General features: G+C 41.3%; 1 protein-coding gene across 1 annotated transcript; it reads right to left on the reverse strand.

Annotated features, from left to right (window-relative positions):
- Window positions 1-1,455: 1,455 nt before the first annotated feature.
- On the reverse strand, window positions 1,456-2,313 carry LOC142336986 (3-oxoacyl-[acyl-carrier-protein] reductase FabG-like). Its single transcript, XM_075385989.1, has one exon. The coding sequence runs from the start codon at window positions 2,269-2,271 to the stop codon at window positions 1,492-1,494; it is 780 nt and encodes a 259-aa protein (XP_075242104.1). The 5' UTR covers window positions 2,272-2,313; the 3' UTR covers window positions 1,456-1,491.
- Window positions 2,314-15,351: the final 13,038 nt, after the last annotated feature.

Consider the following 15,351-nt stretch of genomic DNA (forward strand, 5'->3'; position numbering starts at 1 on the left):
CACAAGTTCAATTTTTGAAGAATTTTTGTCTCTATATTACTTTGAAAGCAACAGCAATTTGAAGGATTGCAATAACAACTAATTTAGCATCTGAAATTAAAATATTGTAATCGTCATATTTAAGCGCAATTAAGTTCTATAAAGTGGTCTAAAACAATTCTTGTTACACTTTGAAGAATCTTTTAACACCCCCCCCCCTTGGTACCTAGTAGCGAATCCAACGTTCTGTGCTTTGCCTTACTGTCATATTACTTGGCCTACAGTATATATGGTAGAGAATCAGTTTAGGCGCAAATGTGCACTGCTGTTCCCGGCAACGCCTCTAATGCGCTGTGGGATGTAATTCCGAAATCGCGGGTCGTTATCGCGGAGAAGCGCACCCACCGACCCGCCAGTCAAAATTTGCTTTCGCTTTTTATAACAATTAGGCTAATTAACATAGCTTGGCGTATTCTATTCTATTCAATCTAACATAGTATGTGCATACGTGGAAAGTTATTATTAGTCGTCTCAGATTGGTTAATAAATCGCTCGCTTGAATTCTATTCAAGAATAGCCCCACTTTTGAAAAGGTGAGGGGCAATTATTGAAAAGATGCACTTTTAACACTGATTTGTCCAACTATCTTTACTACTTGATAATACAATTTTAGAAGCAGTTCCACGGGGTACTGATGTGATACATAGTCAATTTTTTAAAAACAGCTTTAGCGAAATGTAATAAACTCTCAATAAAAATAAACCGAAACATTTCTTCAATTTAAATCTGAATATAGACTTATACAACAGTTCATCCGTGTATATATAGAAAGTTAAAACTAATAAACTGCATTTCAAATTGATAATCAATCGGCTGTATAGTCTGAACAACTGAGGAAATTAGAGGTGATAGTTAAATAGGTAACGCAGGATATTGTACGATTTGATGAGGATGTAGAGTAAACCTAGACCTCGGGTTTTATGCATTATAAGCGTCTGCCGGTACCTATTTGAGCTCCCTTGCAAAGGAAGTGGCGGCGACTTACAGAGCAACGACAAGGATTAAGTATAAGTAAATGCAGATCTTAACTGTTCCTTGATAGCCATGTAAAGTTTCGACATACCTTGACGTAACTTGGCAAGATCTTGGCAATATTAACCATCTTTTAGTATGTTTTTTAACAAGGTGTATCAAGTTTCGGTTCTCTGTGAACACTTTTACAATGTATTAAAAGTTCTTTTAAAAAAGAGAGGAATCAGCTTCAAAAATGAGTGAATTTACTCAACACCCTAGCCGAAACCGAATGGTTATCATGCATAAATCTTGCAAGATAAACATTTATCTTGTAAGAGTCTTGCAAGATAACTATTCGTCTTGAGAAATTTTGCAAGATTGCCATTCGACTTGCAAGAATCTTGCAAGATAACCATTTTTTGTAAGAATCTTGCAAGACCTTGCAGGATAATCATTTGGTCAAATCGGTACCAGTAGAAGCTTGTCATTTGCACTGGATCAAGGTGTTAAAGAAGTACGTCCTCCATCGACCAGGACGCAGCTCCCAGTCATGAACGAAGACTTCTTACCGGCAAGAAATGTGATCACATTCGCAATTTCAGAGGGTTCTGCAGCCCTTCCCACGGGGAGTTTCTTTGCATTATCAAACAACCGTGCAGCATTCTGGTCTCCCATTGTCTTTTGTGTGAATCCACTGTCAGTTAGTCCAGGGTTCACATTGTTTATTCTCACTCCATTGTGACCCTCTTCTGCAGCCACACAACGTGTGAACACATCTAAGGCTGCTTTGCTCATGCAGTATGGAGCAGAGTAAGCTGAAGGTTGAAGAGCAAGAACGGAACTCGTAATAACAATCGACCCCTTACTATCACGTAAGAAAGGCAAACAGAGCTTGGTCAATTTCACCGCTGGCTTCATGTTGATATCAAATATTTTGTCATAAACTTCAATTGGTTGCGTGAGTACCGGCCCGGGTTTAAACCAACCGGCGTTGCTGATTAAAACATCGATTCGACGAAATTTATCGACAGTTTCTTGAACAAGTTGTTCACAAAAGCCTTCAGTTGTCAAATCACCCTCAAGAACATGCACTTCAACAGTGGGATTGGCAGACAACATAGACTCTTTTGTTTTTTCCAGGCCATCGGATGTTAGTCCAGTTATTGTGATATGACCTAGACCCTTTTCAGCGAGTTGTTTAGCAACTGCAGCTCCAATTCCGGAGCAAGCCCCAGTGATAAGGGCTGCCTGTTCCAGCAAGAATTCAGCCTCTGTCATTGTTGATTGGTTAGGTTGCAACGGTTTGGCGAGTTGAGTGAATTATGTCGACCTTGGTGACAGTGCTAAAATTCAGTGATCAGCTTACAAAATGTTTCAGACAAAACCCGGATGATTACACTGCAAGATCAACAGAAAAGAGAATATCATGTAACTTTTAAAAAATGGATGCTGTTAGAGGTCCCTGCCCTAGTGATGAGCGGATTCAAATCTTGCAAGAATCTTGCAAGATGATTAAAAACTTGCAAGATTCTTGCAAGAATCTTGCAAGATATCAATCAAGGCAAAAAAATAAATCGGGGTACAAATGTTTTAGGAAACATCTTTGAAGCAAACTTTTGTTTATTAAACAAATTACAAAACCGAATTCAATGAAAAAAAATTAGCTCGGATTCAAAAACTTGCAAGAATCTTGCAAGAATCTTGAAAGTTTTTGAATTCTGGAAAATTTATTTGTGTATAATTGGTGGCTGAAACTAACTGAAACCCAAATGAAATGACTGATATCAGTATTTTTTGATCAGCAAAACTGAACTTAATTGACTTTTTTTGAACACGCCTTTTGAATGTGAAGTCTTGCAAGAATCTTGCAAGTTTCTTGCAAGATTTTGAATTCAAAATTAAATTTCCGACAAATAACTAGAGACAACTCGAGGCAATCAAATCCGTCTTTTTAAAGTTCAATTTACCTAATTTAAGACAAAAACACTTTCAATCTCTTTCTCATTTTTTTTAAAAATAACTACTTTTAGAGAAACAAACATTTTTTGGAATTTTTTTGTTACTGATCCTATCGGTAATTTAGCATGTTTTTGTTGTCGTACAAAATTCCGATTATTTATGGTGCGGTCTAAATATCTTCCTATTGAGATTTTAATAAACGTATATGATGCCTTCAGTTGATAGCTATTGGTGTTAATGTCCTTGAAGTTTTTTCATTAAAAAAATTTTGGTGTGTTTTTGAAGTTCCATTTTTTTGTTCTTCTTTCATTCGATTTATAGTTTAGTCATCATCGAAAAAAAATTGACCTCAACTTTCTAGTAAATCAAACATCAGCTCCGTTTTTTATCTTATGCAAAAAATGTTTCTTTTTAAGTACAAAGAGAAAACAACAATCGGAGTTTTTTTATAACTGATATTTCGCAATGTACCACAGCAAACTAATTGTACAAAACGATATAGGTAGAGTGTAGGAGATGAACAATTTTTGCTATAGCTTGTGCAGGAAAAAATTAGTTTTTCGTACGTAAATTTCCGATTAATTCGAATAATTAATTTTAAATAATTTTCAAAAATAGGTCTTTTTCATCGGGTCAAGGAGTTGTCCAAATCAAACCAAACTCGGTATGGAATATTCCCTGTGTAGGTAGAGTGTTGGACGAAAGAAATTTTTGCTATAGCTTGCCTAGAAAAAAGTTCGCTTTTCATACGGAAATTCTTATATTTTAATGTTAAAATGTATATTTATTTGATTGGGTGCTTTATTTCGTTTTATTTTGGAGAGAGCTTTTTGAGCCAGGTAATTTTACCTAGTGCTATGCTCAATTCTATGCCTATAATTGTTTTGTGTAACTCCGCCACTGCCGGTCCCAAGCCCGGAATGAAAAAGGAGGAGGGTCTGAAAAAAACTATACTGGAAAAAAATCAAAAGTCGGTTTTTTTTAAATTGACTTGAGATTGTTTTCCGACATATAATTACTTTCTTGTTCCTAGCATTCATTTTCAGCTCCATCAGTCGCCCCTTCAGCCAGGTAATTAAAAAAAATATGGATTCATACTCTTGCAAGAGTCTTGCAAGCAGGATTCAAAAACTTGCAAGAATCTTGCAAGTCGGATTCCAAATCTTGCAAGAATCTTGCAAGTTGGATTCAAAACCTGCACGAATCTTGCAAGAATCTTGCAAGAAGTATGTATTCTCTTGCAAGATAGCTTGCAAGATTCATGCAAGTTTTTAAATTTTTTAATCACTAGGGTGTACTCCTTTTAATGTTTTAAGAGAATTATCGTAAAACGCCGAAGCAAAAATTTTGTGTTCGAGCAACATTTCGAATGTTTTGCTGCAATCAATGGAATAGTGGAATATAAACAGCTCGTTCAGTACATTTTTCAAATACCATACTTGTTCGATCAATTTCATGAGCAAATTGTTTTTTCTTTGCGTACTTTTTTTGCTTTTTTGCCTAATAATTTAGGATTTCTCAACACATTAATTTTAGGAATTTATGTTTTAAGATTTTATGAAGTAATTTTAGATAGAGTGGCCAATAAAAATTTTTCATATCGTTGGTGATTTTCCTCACAAAAGTAAAATTTGAATTTCGCTCATCAAACAGCAAAATTTTGAATTTAATTTTTTTTATTTGCTGGAAAACTTTTCCTAATGTATCTTATAGTTTCTTAGTTTCTAGCATACAGAAAAGAAGTTTTTCATGCCAGAAACTAATTTCCATTTCTACCTAAGAGACTTTCCCAAGAATTCTTATTGACTACTCAATTACAGATAAATTTGAAAAAGAATATATCGTCTAATTTGATGTCTTAGTTTTACTAGCTGTATTCTCGATGTAATCAAAAAATATATTTAAATTAGTATAAGCCAAATCTTGCAGAGTTGTCTCATCAAAACTTAGAGAAGGTCAATATTGTAAAAAAATGTTTCTCTAAATAAAAAATTATTCTCAAAGAAGCTGCCTATAAAACCATGCGAAGTAATAAAGGTGAAAACACTCTTTCGTTGATAACATCTATTCGTTTCTATCTGACAACACATACGACAGCGTATAGGCATTGGTCATAGCAACAAGTTAGAGTTTAGAGGGCAAGGTTTTTTCGATGCTCTTTTTACTGGTTTTTGTCTGATGTTATTGACGTCAGAATCGGTTCATATTCGATCAACAATCGTCTAAAGAACCTCAAAATATTGAGCCGAAAACCGACTTATTTGATACATATCATGGTAATATTTACTTTAAATTAGGTTATACAAACTTTTTCGGATTTTTCTATGTATATTAGACGCATTTAAAATGCTTAAATCTGATTGGTTAAGAAAAATGACGCATTTAGATATATTTCTCGCTGACATCTATTTTGTTACTAACATCCTCCTGCGCAGAAGATGTTGGGAGAATGGGAACTAATTTTACAAGCGAGCGGACGAGCGATCCGTTGGGCAAGCGCAAGACGGCGGAGCGTGCGACGCTGTCGGAACCTTAACGAAGATCGGTCATCCGAGCAGTAGGTTATTAACCCCTTGGGTTGGTCTCTTCAACTACCCAGACCAAGTCACCGGTCTCTAAGTGTTGACCGGCAGGCGCTTGCCACTTGGAACGTCGGTTCAGCTCCGGTACGCACTTTTGGTCCAACGTCACCAAATAGCGTTATCGTAAGACTGTGCGCGGGCATATCATTTACGATGATCGAACTTGTCGACGCCAACGGTTGACGGAATTGCTATTGCTTGGTTATCGAGTAGGAAATGATTATGTGTTATTGCGCCTAGGTAGGACGCGTTGGCGCTTACGGGCGTTATTGGGCGTTAACGGGCGTGAGTTAAGTGCGTATTCGTCGAGACAAAAAGTAGTGTTCAAAACTTCGTCAGTGAGGCGACGTGTACCGAGGATGGTGTAAAGTGTTCTCATAAAACTACGTACCAGCCTCTCCCAGATGCCACCTTGGTGTGGCGCACTGGGCGGTCTGAACCTCCACTTAATGCCTTTATGGTCTTGTTCCGCTGCAATATTGATAGTATTAAACTTTTCGATGTTCTTGCGTAGTTCTTTTTCCGAGCCAACAAAGTTAGTGCCATTATCTGATCAAACAATGGCAGGTGTACCCCGACGGGAGACCATCCACTCCACTCCCATTACACACGAACTGGCGTCCATGGACGGAACGATTTCAACATGAACGGCACGAGTATTTAAGCAAGTGAAGAGGAAACCCCACCTCTTCTGAGTTATCCTACGTACAGAAACGTAAAACGGGCCGAAGTAGTCGACCTCGGTATTTGTAAAAGGAGGATACTGGTTTGATTCTTTCTACTGGAAGGTCAGCCATGATTGGTGTGATAGTGGCAGTTCGGAACTTTCTGCACGTGACGTAGTTGGATTTAGTTGAGCGCAGCGAGGATCGTAATTTGAGGATGGTATAACGTTCTTGTACTATAACCCGCAGGTAATCAATACCTTGATGATGATGTTTAACGTGGTTGTGCCTAAAGAACAACTTTATAAATGCATGGCGTGCGTCGAGAACGATAGGATGCTTTACGTTATAGTCAACTTCGACCAGCCGTTTGATGCGGTAGGCCGATCGGATTAGACGATTTTGCCCAATAAAGGGAAAAAACGGGGCAATACGGCTACTCCGTTTAACGGGTTTGTTTTTGAGGATATCTTTTTTTTCTGCTTTGAATGACTCTTCTTAGCCAAGATACTGGAGATGACGCTCGGCTTCGTCAAGCTCTGTGGGGTCTATGATGCTACCTTCGGTATTACGGTAACATTCGTGAGAAGCTAACAGAGACAAGGCGTACGCTGTTATCCGCAGCAACTCCTGATAAGAACTGTACTTATCGAAGGAAATTAGTTGCGGTGGCGGCTCCTTAGTTGACTTGGTTACGGATGCGGCCAATCATGTATTGATTTCAACCGTTTCCTTAGTTACTATACCAAATTTGATGTTTTTTAACTATTTCGGTGCTTGGTTCGAACGGGAACTCCTTGGTTCTTAAGAAATCTGGACCCGGATTATCGCTCGAGGCAACGGGGTTCGATTCGTCAACGCTAGTGTGTTCTTAAAATCTCGCATAAACGGTTTGCAACAAATATTGGCTGCTTGCTTGTGGAGTTAAGCCACTGCAGACAGTAGTGCTATTAGTCCACATGAAAACTTTGTTAACATGCACAGTAAGGGCTCGACAGATGTCTTGTTACAACCGAGTGGCCAGTAAAGCAGCTTGCAGCTCTAGCTTTGGAATTGTAATCACCTTCATAGGTGCTACGCGAGGTTTGTTTTTGGCCCACTAGAAGTGTTTACTTGAGCTCGGAGAAAAGCAACAGCGCTGAAGACCTCTTGAGAATGCGTTGGAGAATCCCCAAAAGTATCTCCTCGGTATAGAAATTTTGGCTAGCTTGGGTAGTTCTACACTCCATTCGAGGAACTTTTCAAGAGTTACTTTTGATAATTTTTCGTCCCAGTGCTGCCCGCTGACACGCCAGATGTCCTTTAGTAACAATCGGGCAGCAACACTAAATGGTGCCACTAAGCCAATGGGATCGAATACCTTAGATATTATGCTCAATACCAAGCGTTGTGTTAAAGACTTAGTTACTGTACTGGAGGTACCCCGATTCACAACTAGAACATCATTGTTGTGATCCCATTTCAACTCAAGCACGTGCGAAGATTCCTCCTTAGATGAGCCAATTACTTTTGGATCGGTGGACTGAGGTGATTCATCAATTTAGTCAGCCAGATTTGGTGCATTGCCTACAAACTTAGTAAGCTTGAACCCACCTAAATGGAGAAGATGCACCATTTTCTTCGATCTATTGAGAGCCCTTTCAGGCGATTCCACTGAATCCAAGTAATCGTCCATATAGAAAGTTTCTAGGACGGCTATGATTGCTTCCGGGTACTGACTAACATTGTCTCGGTCAGTGCGTTGCAATGCATAGTTAGCGCATGTGCGCAAGTCTTTAGCCCCGAATATTTGGCGCGTGAATGATACACTACAACATTTGTTGTAGGGTCCTCCGGCAACAAAAAACGTAGTGATGGCTGGTCACAGTCAGGGACAACCCCTTGGTGGAACATACCCTCGATATCTGCGAACACGGCGAATTGATGTTGACAGAACCGACGTAGCAAATGAAAATTTGAAAAAGATTATATCGTCTAGATTGGTGTCGTTGTTTTATTAGCTGTATTCGCGTTGTAATCAAAAAAGTTATTCAAATTAGTATAAGCAAAATCTTGCTGAGTTGTCTCATAAAAATTTAGAGAAGGTTAATATTGTACAAAAATGTTTTTCTGAATAAATATTTTTTTTCAAAGATGCTGCCTATAAAAGCATGCGAAGTAATAAAGGTGAAAACACTCTTTCGTTGATAACTTCTATTCGTTTCTATCTGACAACACATAGGACAACGGATAGGCATTGGTCATAGCAACAAATTAGAGTTTCGACGTCAAGTTTTTTTCGATGCTCATTTTACTGATTTTTGTCTGATGTTATTGACGTCAGAATCGGTTCATATTCGATCAACAATCGTCTAAAGAACCTCAAAATATTGAGCCAAAAACCGCCTTATTTGATACATATCATGGTAACAATTACTTAAATTTAGTTTATACAAACATTTTCGGATTTTTCTATGTATATTAGACGCATTTAAAATGCTTAAATCTGATTGGTTGAGAAAAATGGCGCACTTAGATATATTTCTCGCTGACATCTATTTAGTTACTAACATCTTTCGGCCCAAAAGATGTTGGGAGAATAGGTACTAATTCTACAAGCGGGCGGATGAGCGATCCGGTGGACGTGCGCAAGACGGCGGAGCGTGCGACGCTGTCGGAAGCGTAACGAAGTTCGGTGATCCGAACAGTAGGGTAGTAACCCCTTTGGTTGCTCTATTCAACTGCCCAGACAAAGTAACCGGTCTTTAAGCGTCTGCCACTTAGAACGTCGGTTCAGCGCCGGTACCTACTCTTTGATCCAACGCGACCAAATAGCGTTAGCTTACGACTGTGCGCGGGCGTATCGTTTACGATGACCGAACTCGTTGACGCCAACGATTGACAAAATTGCTGTTGCTTGGCTACAGAGAAATGATTAGGTGTTATTGCGCCTAGGTAGAGCGGGTTGGCTCTTACGGGCGTTAACAGGCGTTAAGGGGCGTGAGTGAAGTGCGTATTCGACGTGACAAAAAGTAGTGTTCAAAACTTCGTCAGTGAGGCCACGTGTACCGAGGATGGTGTAAAGTGTTCTCTTAAAACTACGTACCAGCTTCTCCCGGATGCCACCTTGTCGTTGAGCACTAGGCGGGTTGAGCCTCCACTTAATGCCTTTATGGGCAGGTTCCGCTGCAATATTGCTAGTATTCCACTTTTCCATGTTCTCGGGAAGTTCTGTTTCCGAGCCAACAGTGGCAGCTGTACCCCGACAGGAGAAGAACCGCTCTACTCCTATTACACACGAACTGGCGTCCATGGACGGAACGATTTCAACATGAACGGCACGAGTTTTTAAGCATGTGAAGAGGAAACCCCACTTCTTCTAGGTAATCCTACGTACAGAAACGTAAAACGGGCCGAAGTAGTCGACCCCGGTGTTTGCTAAGGGAAGTCACTGGTGTGATTATTTCTACTGGAAGGTCAGCCATGATTGGTTTGATAGGGGCAACCTTTCAACAGCTTCTTTTGGTAATTCTTCGTCCCAGTGCTGCCATCTGACACGCCAGATATCCTTTGGTAACAATCGGGCACCAACAGTAAATGGTGCCACAAGGCCGATGGGCTCGAATACCTTAGACATTAGGCTCAATACCAAGGGTTTTCTAAAAGACTTAGTTACTGTACTGGAGGTACCGCGACTCACAACTAGAACATCATTGTTGTGATCCCATTTCAACCCAAGCACGTGCGAAGATTCCTCCTTAGATGAGCTAATTATTTTTGGATCGGTGAACTGAGGTGATCCATCAATTTGGTCATCCAGATTTGGTGCATTGCTTACAAACTTAGTAAGCTTGAACCCACCTAAATGGAGAAGATGCACCATTTTCTTCGATCTATTGAGAGCCCTTTCAGGCGATTCCACTGAATCCAAGTAATCGTCCATATAGAAAGTTTCTAGGACGGCTTTGGTTGCTTCCGGGTACTGACTAACATTGTCTCGGTCAGTACGTTGCAATGCATAGTTAGCGCATCAGGGCGTGTCTTTAGCCCCGAGTATATGGCGCGTGTATTGATACACTACAACATTTTTTGTGGGGTCCTCCCGCCACAAAAAACGTAGTGATGTCTGGTCACAGTCAGTGACACCCACTTGGAGGAACATACACTCGATATCTGCGGACACGGCGAATTGATGTTGACGGAGCCGAAGTAGCACATGGATTAGGTTTTGGAGCAGGTCGGGACCAGTGAGCAAAGATGTATGCAAAGAAGTACCTTGGAACTTTGCTGCCCCATTTAGTGCCCTACGCATTTTCCCCGGTTTGTTCGGGTTGATTACGGGATGATGTGTTAGGTACCACTCTTCATCCGACCGCTGTTGGACCTTGTGAGCATCATGGCCTGGAGTTAAGTAACCTTTTTCCAAGTCTTCGCGGATGGTAAAAGCATAATTTTCTTTCAATGATGTATGTCTCGAGAGCCGCTTTTTGAGAGACTTGAGCTGTACCAGTGACGAAAAGAAGTTATTCGAGAGCTGGATGTTGTCATCAGCTCATGACATACCGACATCATAACTTTGGCCGTTATAGAAGCTGTTGTTTCAAGTATTTTCTGCGCGCGAGCATCCGCTGGGGATCGTGGGTCAATCTGCTCATACGCGCCGTACAATTCCATATCATACCAAGACCTAACCTGACAAGCTAATTCACAATCTTGTTCGACATTGGCTTTGAATTACGTTGGGACTAAACTTGAACTTGACGGAAGTCGGCCGCTTAAAACCCAACCTATGTGCAAGCAAAAAGCGAACGGTGAGCACTTTTCGTCGGCTGCAAAGTACTCTAACGGGCGGATGGCATGGTAGACATGCTGTCCAAGTATCTTCTCAATGTTTCAACAGATATATGTTTTAGGATCTAGGAGGGCCAGATGTGGTAAGTTTATTGCGTAGACTTAACGTCAACGATGTCGGAACCCACATTTAAAGTTTCCCTCACATAGGGACGTACAGCGAATGCTTCGAAGTCTTGATCTTTATATGTGACAGTCAATTGAACCTTTTCTGTGTCGATGAACTCTTCCGTGTTTATACCCTTGACGGTCAGTTTTAATGCGGTACCCTGCAAACCGAGTATAGCTGCGAGACTATCGCACACCCAAGAGTTACTGCAAGCGGTATTGCATAAAACCACCGCCGTGGTATTGTTACCAGAAGATTTAGTCAAATTCAGTTCCGTGACCTGAAGAAGGCCTTTGACATCCGTCACGGATGACAAAGTTGTTGTTCTGCTTGGTTGCTGTTGACCGTTATTTGGCCTACTATTACTTGCGTTCGACTTCGAAGTATTGATGTGGTTATTTGCTGAGGGTTTAGCTGGAAAAACTCTTTCAGCTTCGCGAAGTAAGGTGTTATGGGAGCGGTTGCAACCATCTTTTCTACATTTACGTGGACTTTGGACTGCCGGAACATATGTTTATAACGCAAACAAGAGAAACAGAGTATTCCTCAGCCACGACCTTGGCTCTCTGCGTGGGGGTCTTTTCCTTAAAGGCACGGCACTCCCACAGGCGTTGGCTGCCTTTGCATACAACGCAACTAGAGGTTGATGTTGGCGGAAAACTCTGTCGCGGCTTATAGTTACTCTTCTGTTAACTTGGTTACTGGATTGATGGTATCCTCAGTCTTTGTTCTAATTGCGGTATTCTTCATTAAATCGTCCGCTTCGGCATTCTCTTTTATCCAGTCGTTGAAATCGAGAAGAGTAGGTTTGATCAAATGCTTTTTAACCGTGAAGAGTGGCCATGACTCCTTCATATTGGGTAGTAGCTTCTGTACGGCAGTATTCAGAAGTGCAGTACTATTTAAATCCGAATCGTTTGACAGCGATTTAAATGCCCCGACAAGACTTGAAATGCACCCAGTAGTTAATGATGTTATCGCTATTGTGCATCTTCAATGTTGGAAAACCGTTGAATTTGTCCAAATGGGAACTTAGGACCGCCTGTGGTTGGCCAAAATTACGTTCTAAGGTCCTCAGTGCGTCTTTGTACATTGCGTTGCATTAAGCGAATTCAGCTATAACTGTTGTAGCTCAACCAGTTACGAGGGTCTTAAGGTATGTCAATTTCACATCCTCAGTTAGGGACTGAGAGTCAATGGAGCTTTTAAAGTCACCATACCATTCGTGCCACAGTAGGGGATCACCATTGCATTGGGACAACTTCCATTCAGGTAGCGGATCATTCGTCTTGCTCGTTATGGCGTCAGCCAACACATTAAGAAAAATTGCGTTTTAGGCTGCTGGCGCCGGAGGCGTGGGGTGCAGTTGGTCACCCCAACACAACGGTGCAGGTGCCGTATGACCGTACATGGGAGGATTAATTGGCGTGACAAAAGGTGGATCGATGTTAGTTGCCGTACTGAATGGGTTTACTTGGTTGCTACAGTTTGGTGCGTCATTGCTATTTATCTTTTGTGGTGCAGTCGTTTGTGAGATGGCATGGTTGATGGCGTAGTTAGCAGTGCTTGGGGGTAGTTTCGGTTGAAAGTTGTTGAAATCGGTTGCATTATTTGACAGCGGGTTTATTCTGAGGGAAATGCCACAAATTTAGATCAGGGTTACGGTTAAGGGGAAGTTTTGGTGCGTTGGGACGCGGTAATGGATGGGCTTGAGGGGAACAGACGGGGTTTTGCGTTGGTTTATTTAGGCTGGGTACTGGCGGTGCTATACTGGGTGGGATTACGGGAACTTGTGAGTGCACTAGATGATGCGACGGGATTACGATCGGCTGTACCACGTGTGGGTTCAGCTATGGATAGAAGTTATGCGGGAGGTGGGTATAAGGGAGTTGTGTTTGGCGTGGAATGTTTTTTTGAGCCGGATTCTGTTGTTGTGGAACCTGGGGGATGGATATATGTAATTGACCAGGCATACTGGAGATTTTCGGACCCAAGAATGCAGCGAATTTGTCCGTGAACTGATTTACCTGTGGCTTTGTAGAAAATTTAGGTACAAAAATGGAGTTCGCTGGCGCCTTAACGAGTGTCGGTGGCTGGGGAGGTTGCATAGGTGGCTGAAGTGGTGGGAGTAAGACATTTTGTGTGTCGACTGATACTTGGTTCACTGGGTTCACCTTACCACCGATTGAGGGACTATTTGCTCGCTCGACCCTTTGATTACTGAGTGATTGCTTCAGATGAGCCTGGAGGTACTACCGATAAAACGCTTCTTGCCGAGCAAAAGAAATTGCAACTCCTGGCCGTGTGTACTGAGAAAGCATTTCAAGGTGATTTAAGGTACCGGCAACATTACTTGGAAGGTTACTAGGGGCAGTATCTTGATCAGGAGAGTCAGCAGAAAAATTTAACTCACTTGCAGCAGTCAATGAATTACCTGGTGGAAACGAGTTTACCCAATCTTTTACTAGTCGTACTAGTCTCTGACTTCCATCTGATCCCTCATCTTTAAGCAAATTCAGTTCACTTGAGTAGTGACTAAACAATGAACGATTATCCACTAATTCGGCCTCATCTAATTCAGCTACGGCATCAAGCTGGTGGTCGTCTTCCTCCAATTCTTGAAGTGCCATCTGCTCCAATTGTATTTCAAGCTCCTTCATTCTCATGGCAATTTCGTGTTTTTATTTAGCAAGGCGCATGGCAGCTTGTTCTTGTTTCTCAACATCCGCGCCTTTTAGTTTGGCCATGAGAAACTCATGTTTACGCTGGGTAGACATTGACGATGCTGTTCGGCGTGAACTTATTTTAGAGTGCCCTTGAGGATTAACACCATCGCATGCGGTGTCTTGGTCAGCAACTGAGTCAAAATAGCTTCTAGCCCCAAGCATGAATTTATCATTGTTCTTAGTTACATTATCCAACCATTGCTCAAGGACAGGATTAATTTAATCTGGGTTCTCGGCTTTACTGGCCAAATCAAATAGTTCTTCATTATTCTGCACCATATTACTTAAACATCCTTTAGCTTAGATACCAAGCGTTCAAATTTAACCCTTCTGTGTTGACGGTCTATGGCATCTGTGATGTCCCTATGGATGATACGTAACTCAGATTCTAGATTAGATCTTGCATTAAAGAGTTTTTTTCAATTTCTCTTTCTGTTCGGTGATGATATTGAAACGGTTTATTTCTCAATGCAACGAAAGTAACTTCCAAATGAACATGTGGAGTGTGGGTTATACTGAACCCAAATGACAACAACTTGGTAATCAAGACGCCGAAGAGCAGGAAAGTAACCAGGTAATGGTTTACTCAACGAAAGTAAGTAACAATGGGGAGAAGGCGTCTAACGTGCTTCTAAGCAACGTGAGATTAAACATGAATACAGGCAACCGGCGAAAGAGAACCGGACAGACGAAGCACGACGAAACGGGAAAAAAAGATGGAAGGGGCGGGAAGGATGGGCGATAGGAGCGCAACGAAACAGGAAACGGAACACAGCTGGCAAAAACGCGGGTAGGAAACAGGCAATGCAACGGACGGGATGGAAACGCAGAACAAGCGACGCACGAAGAAACGGGAAACGAAATGGACGGAACGGAAAAGTCGGGCGACGGGCTGACGACGCGATGAGAAAATGGACGGTCAGAACGGAAGCGTTGAGCGAGTAGCGCGGAAGGAAACGGAAAAACGGGAAAGAACGGGCGGGATACGATTAAACAGCGAGCGGGGAAGTCGGGATGTACTCTAATAGCAGACTTCAGCAACAAACTCAACCAAACAAACTAGCCGTAACTCCAGAAAAAACTTAAGTCACACCCTAGGAAGGAGGAGAGATGCTACTGCAAAAGACAAACTAGCACAAATCATTATGGGGCTTAATGTATACAAAGAACAAACTAATTTACGGCAAAACAGTAGTATACTAAAAATATGAAAAGAGCAAGAAATATACTAGCCGTAACTCGAGAATAATTTAAGTCACACCCTAGCATTGTTCAAAACTGAACAACCGATCAGCATACCAACAATATTAAACAAACTACAGCAAAATATAAATAATATGCAGCGTTTTTTAGTCTATGAAAACTGGAAAAGTGCAAAAATAATCTAGCCGTAACTCCAGAATAAACTTAAGTCACACCCTAGAAGGCAAAAACCCAAACCAACTAACAATCATACAGTTACACGCAAATATACAGCAGCAAAAATC

Source organism: Convolutriloba macropyga, chromosome 3, assembly GCF_964194025.1.
Source record: "Convolutriloba macropyga chromosome 3, txConMacr16.3, whole genome shotgun sequence".
NCBI lineage: Eukaryota > Metazoa > Xenacoelomorpha > Acoela > Convolutidae > Convolutriloba > Convolutriloba macropyga.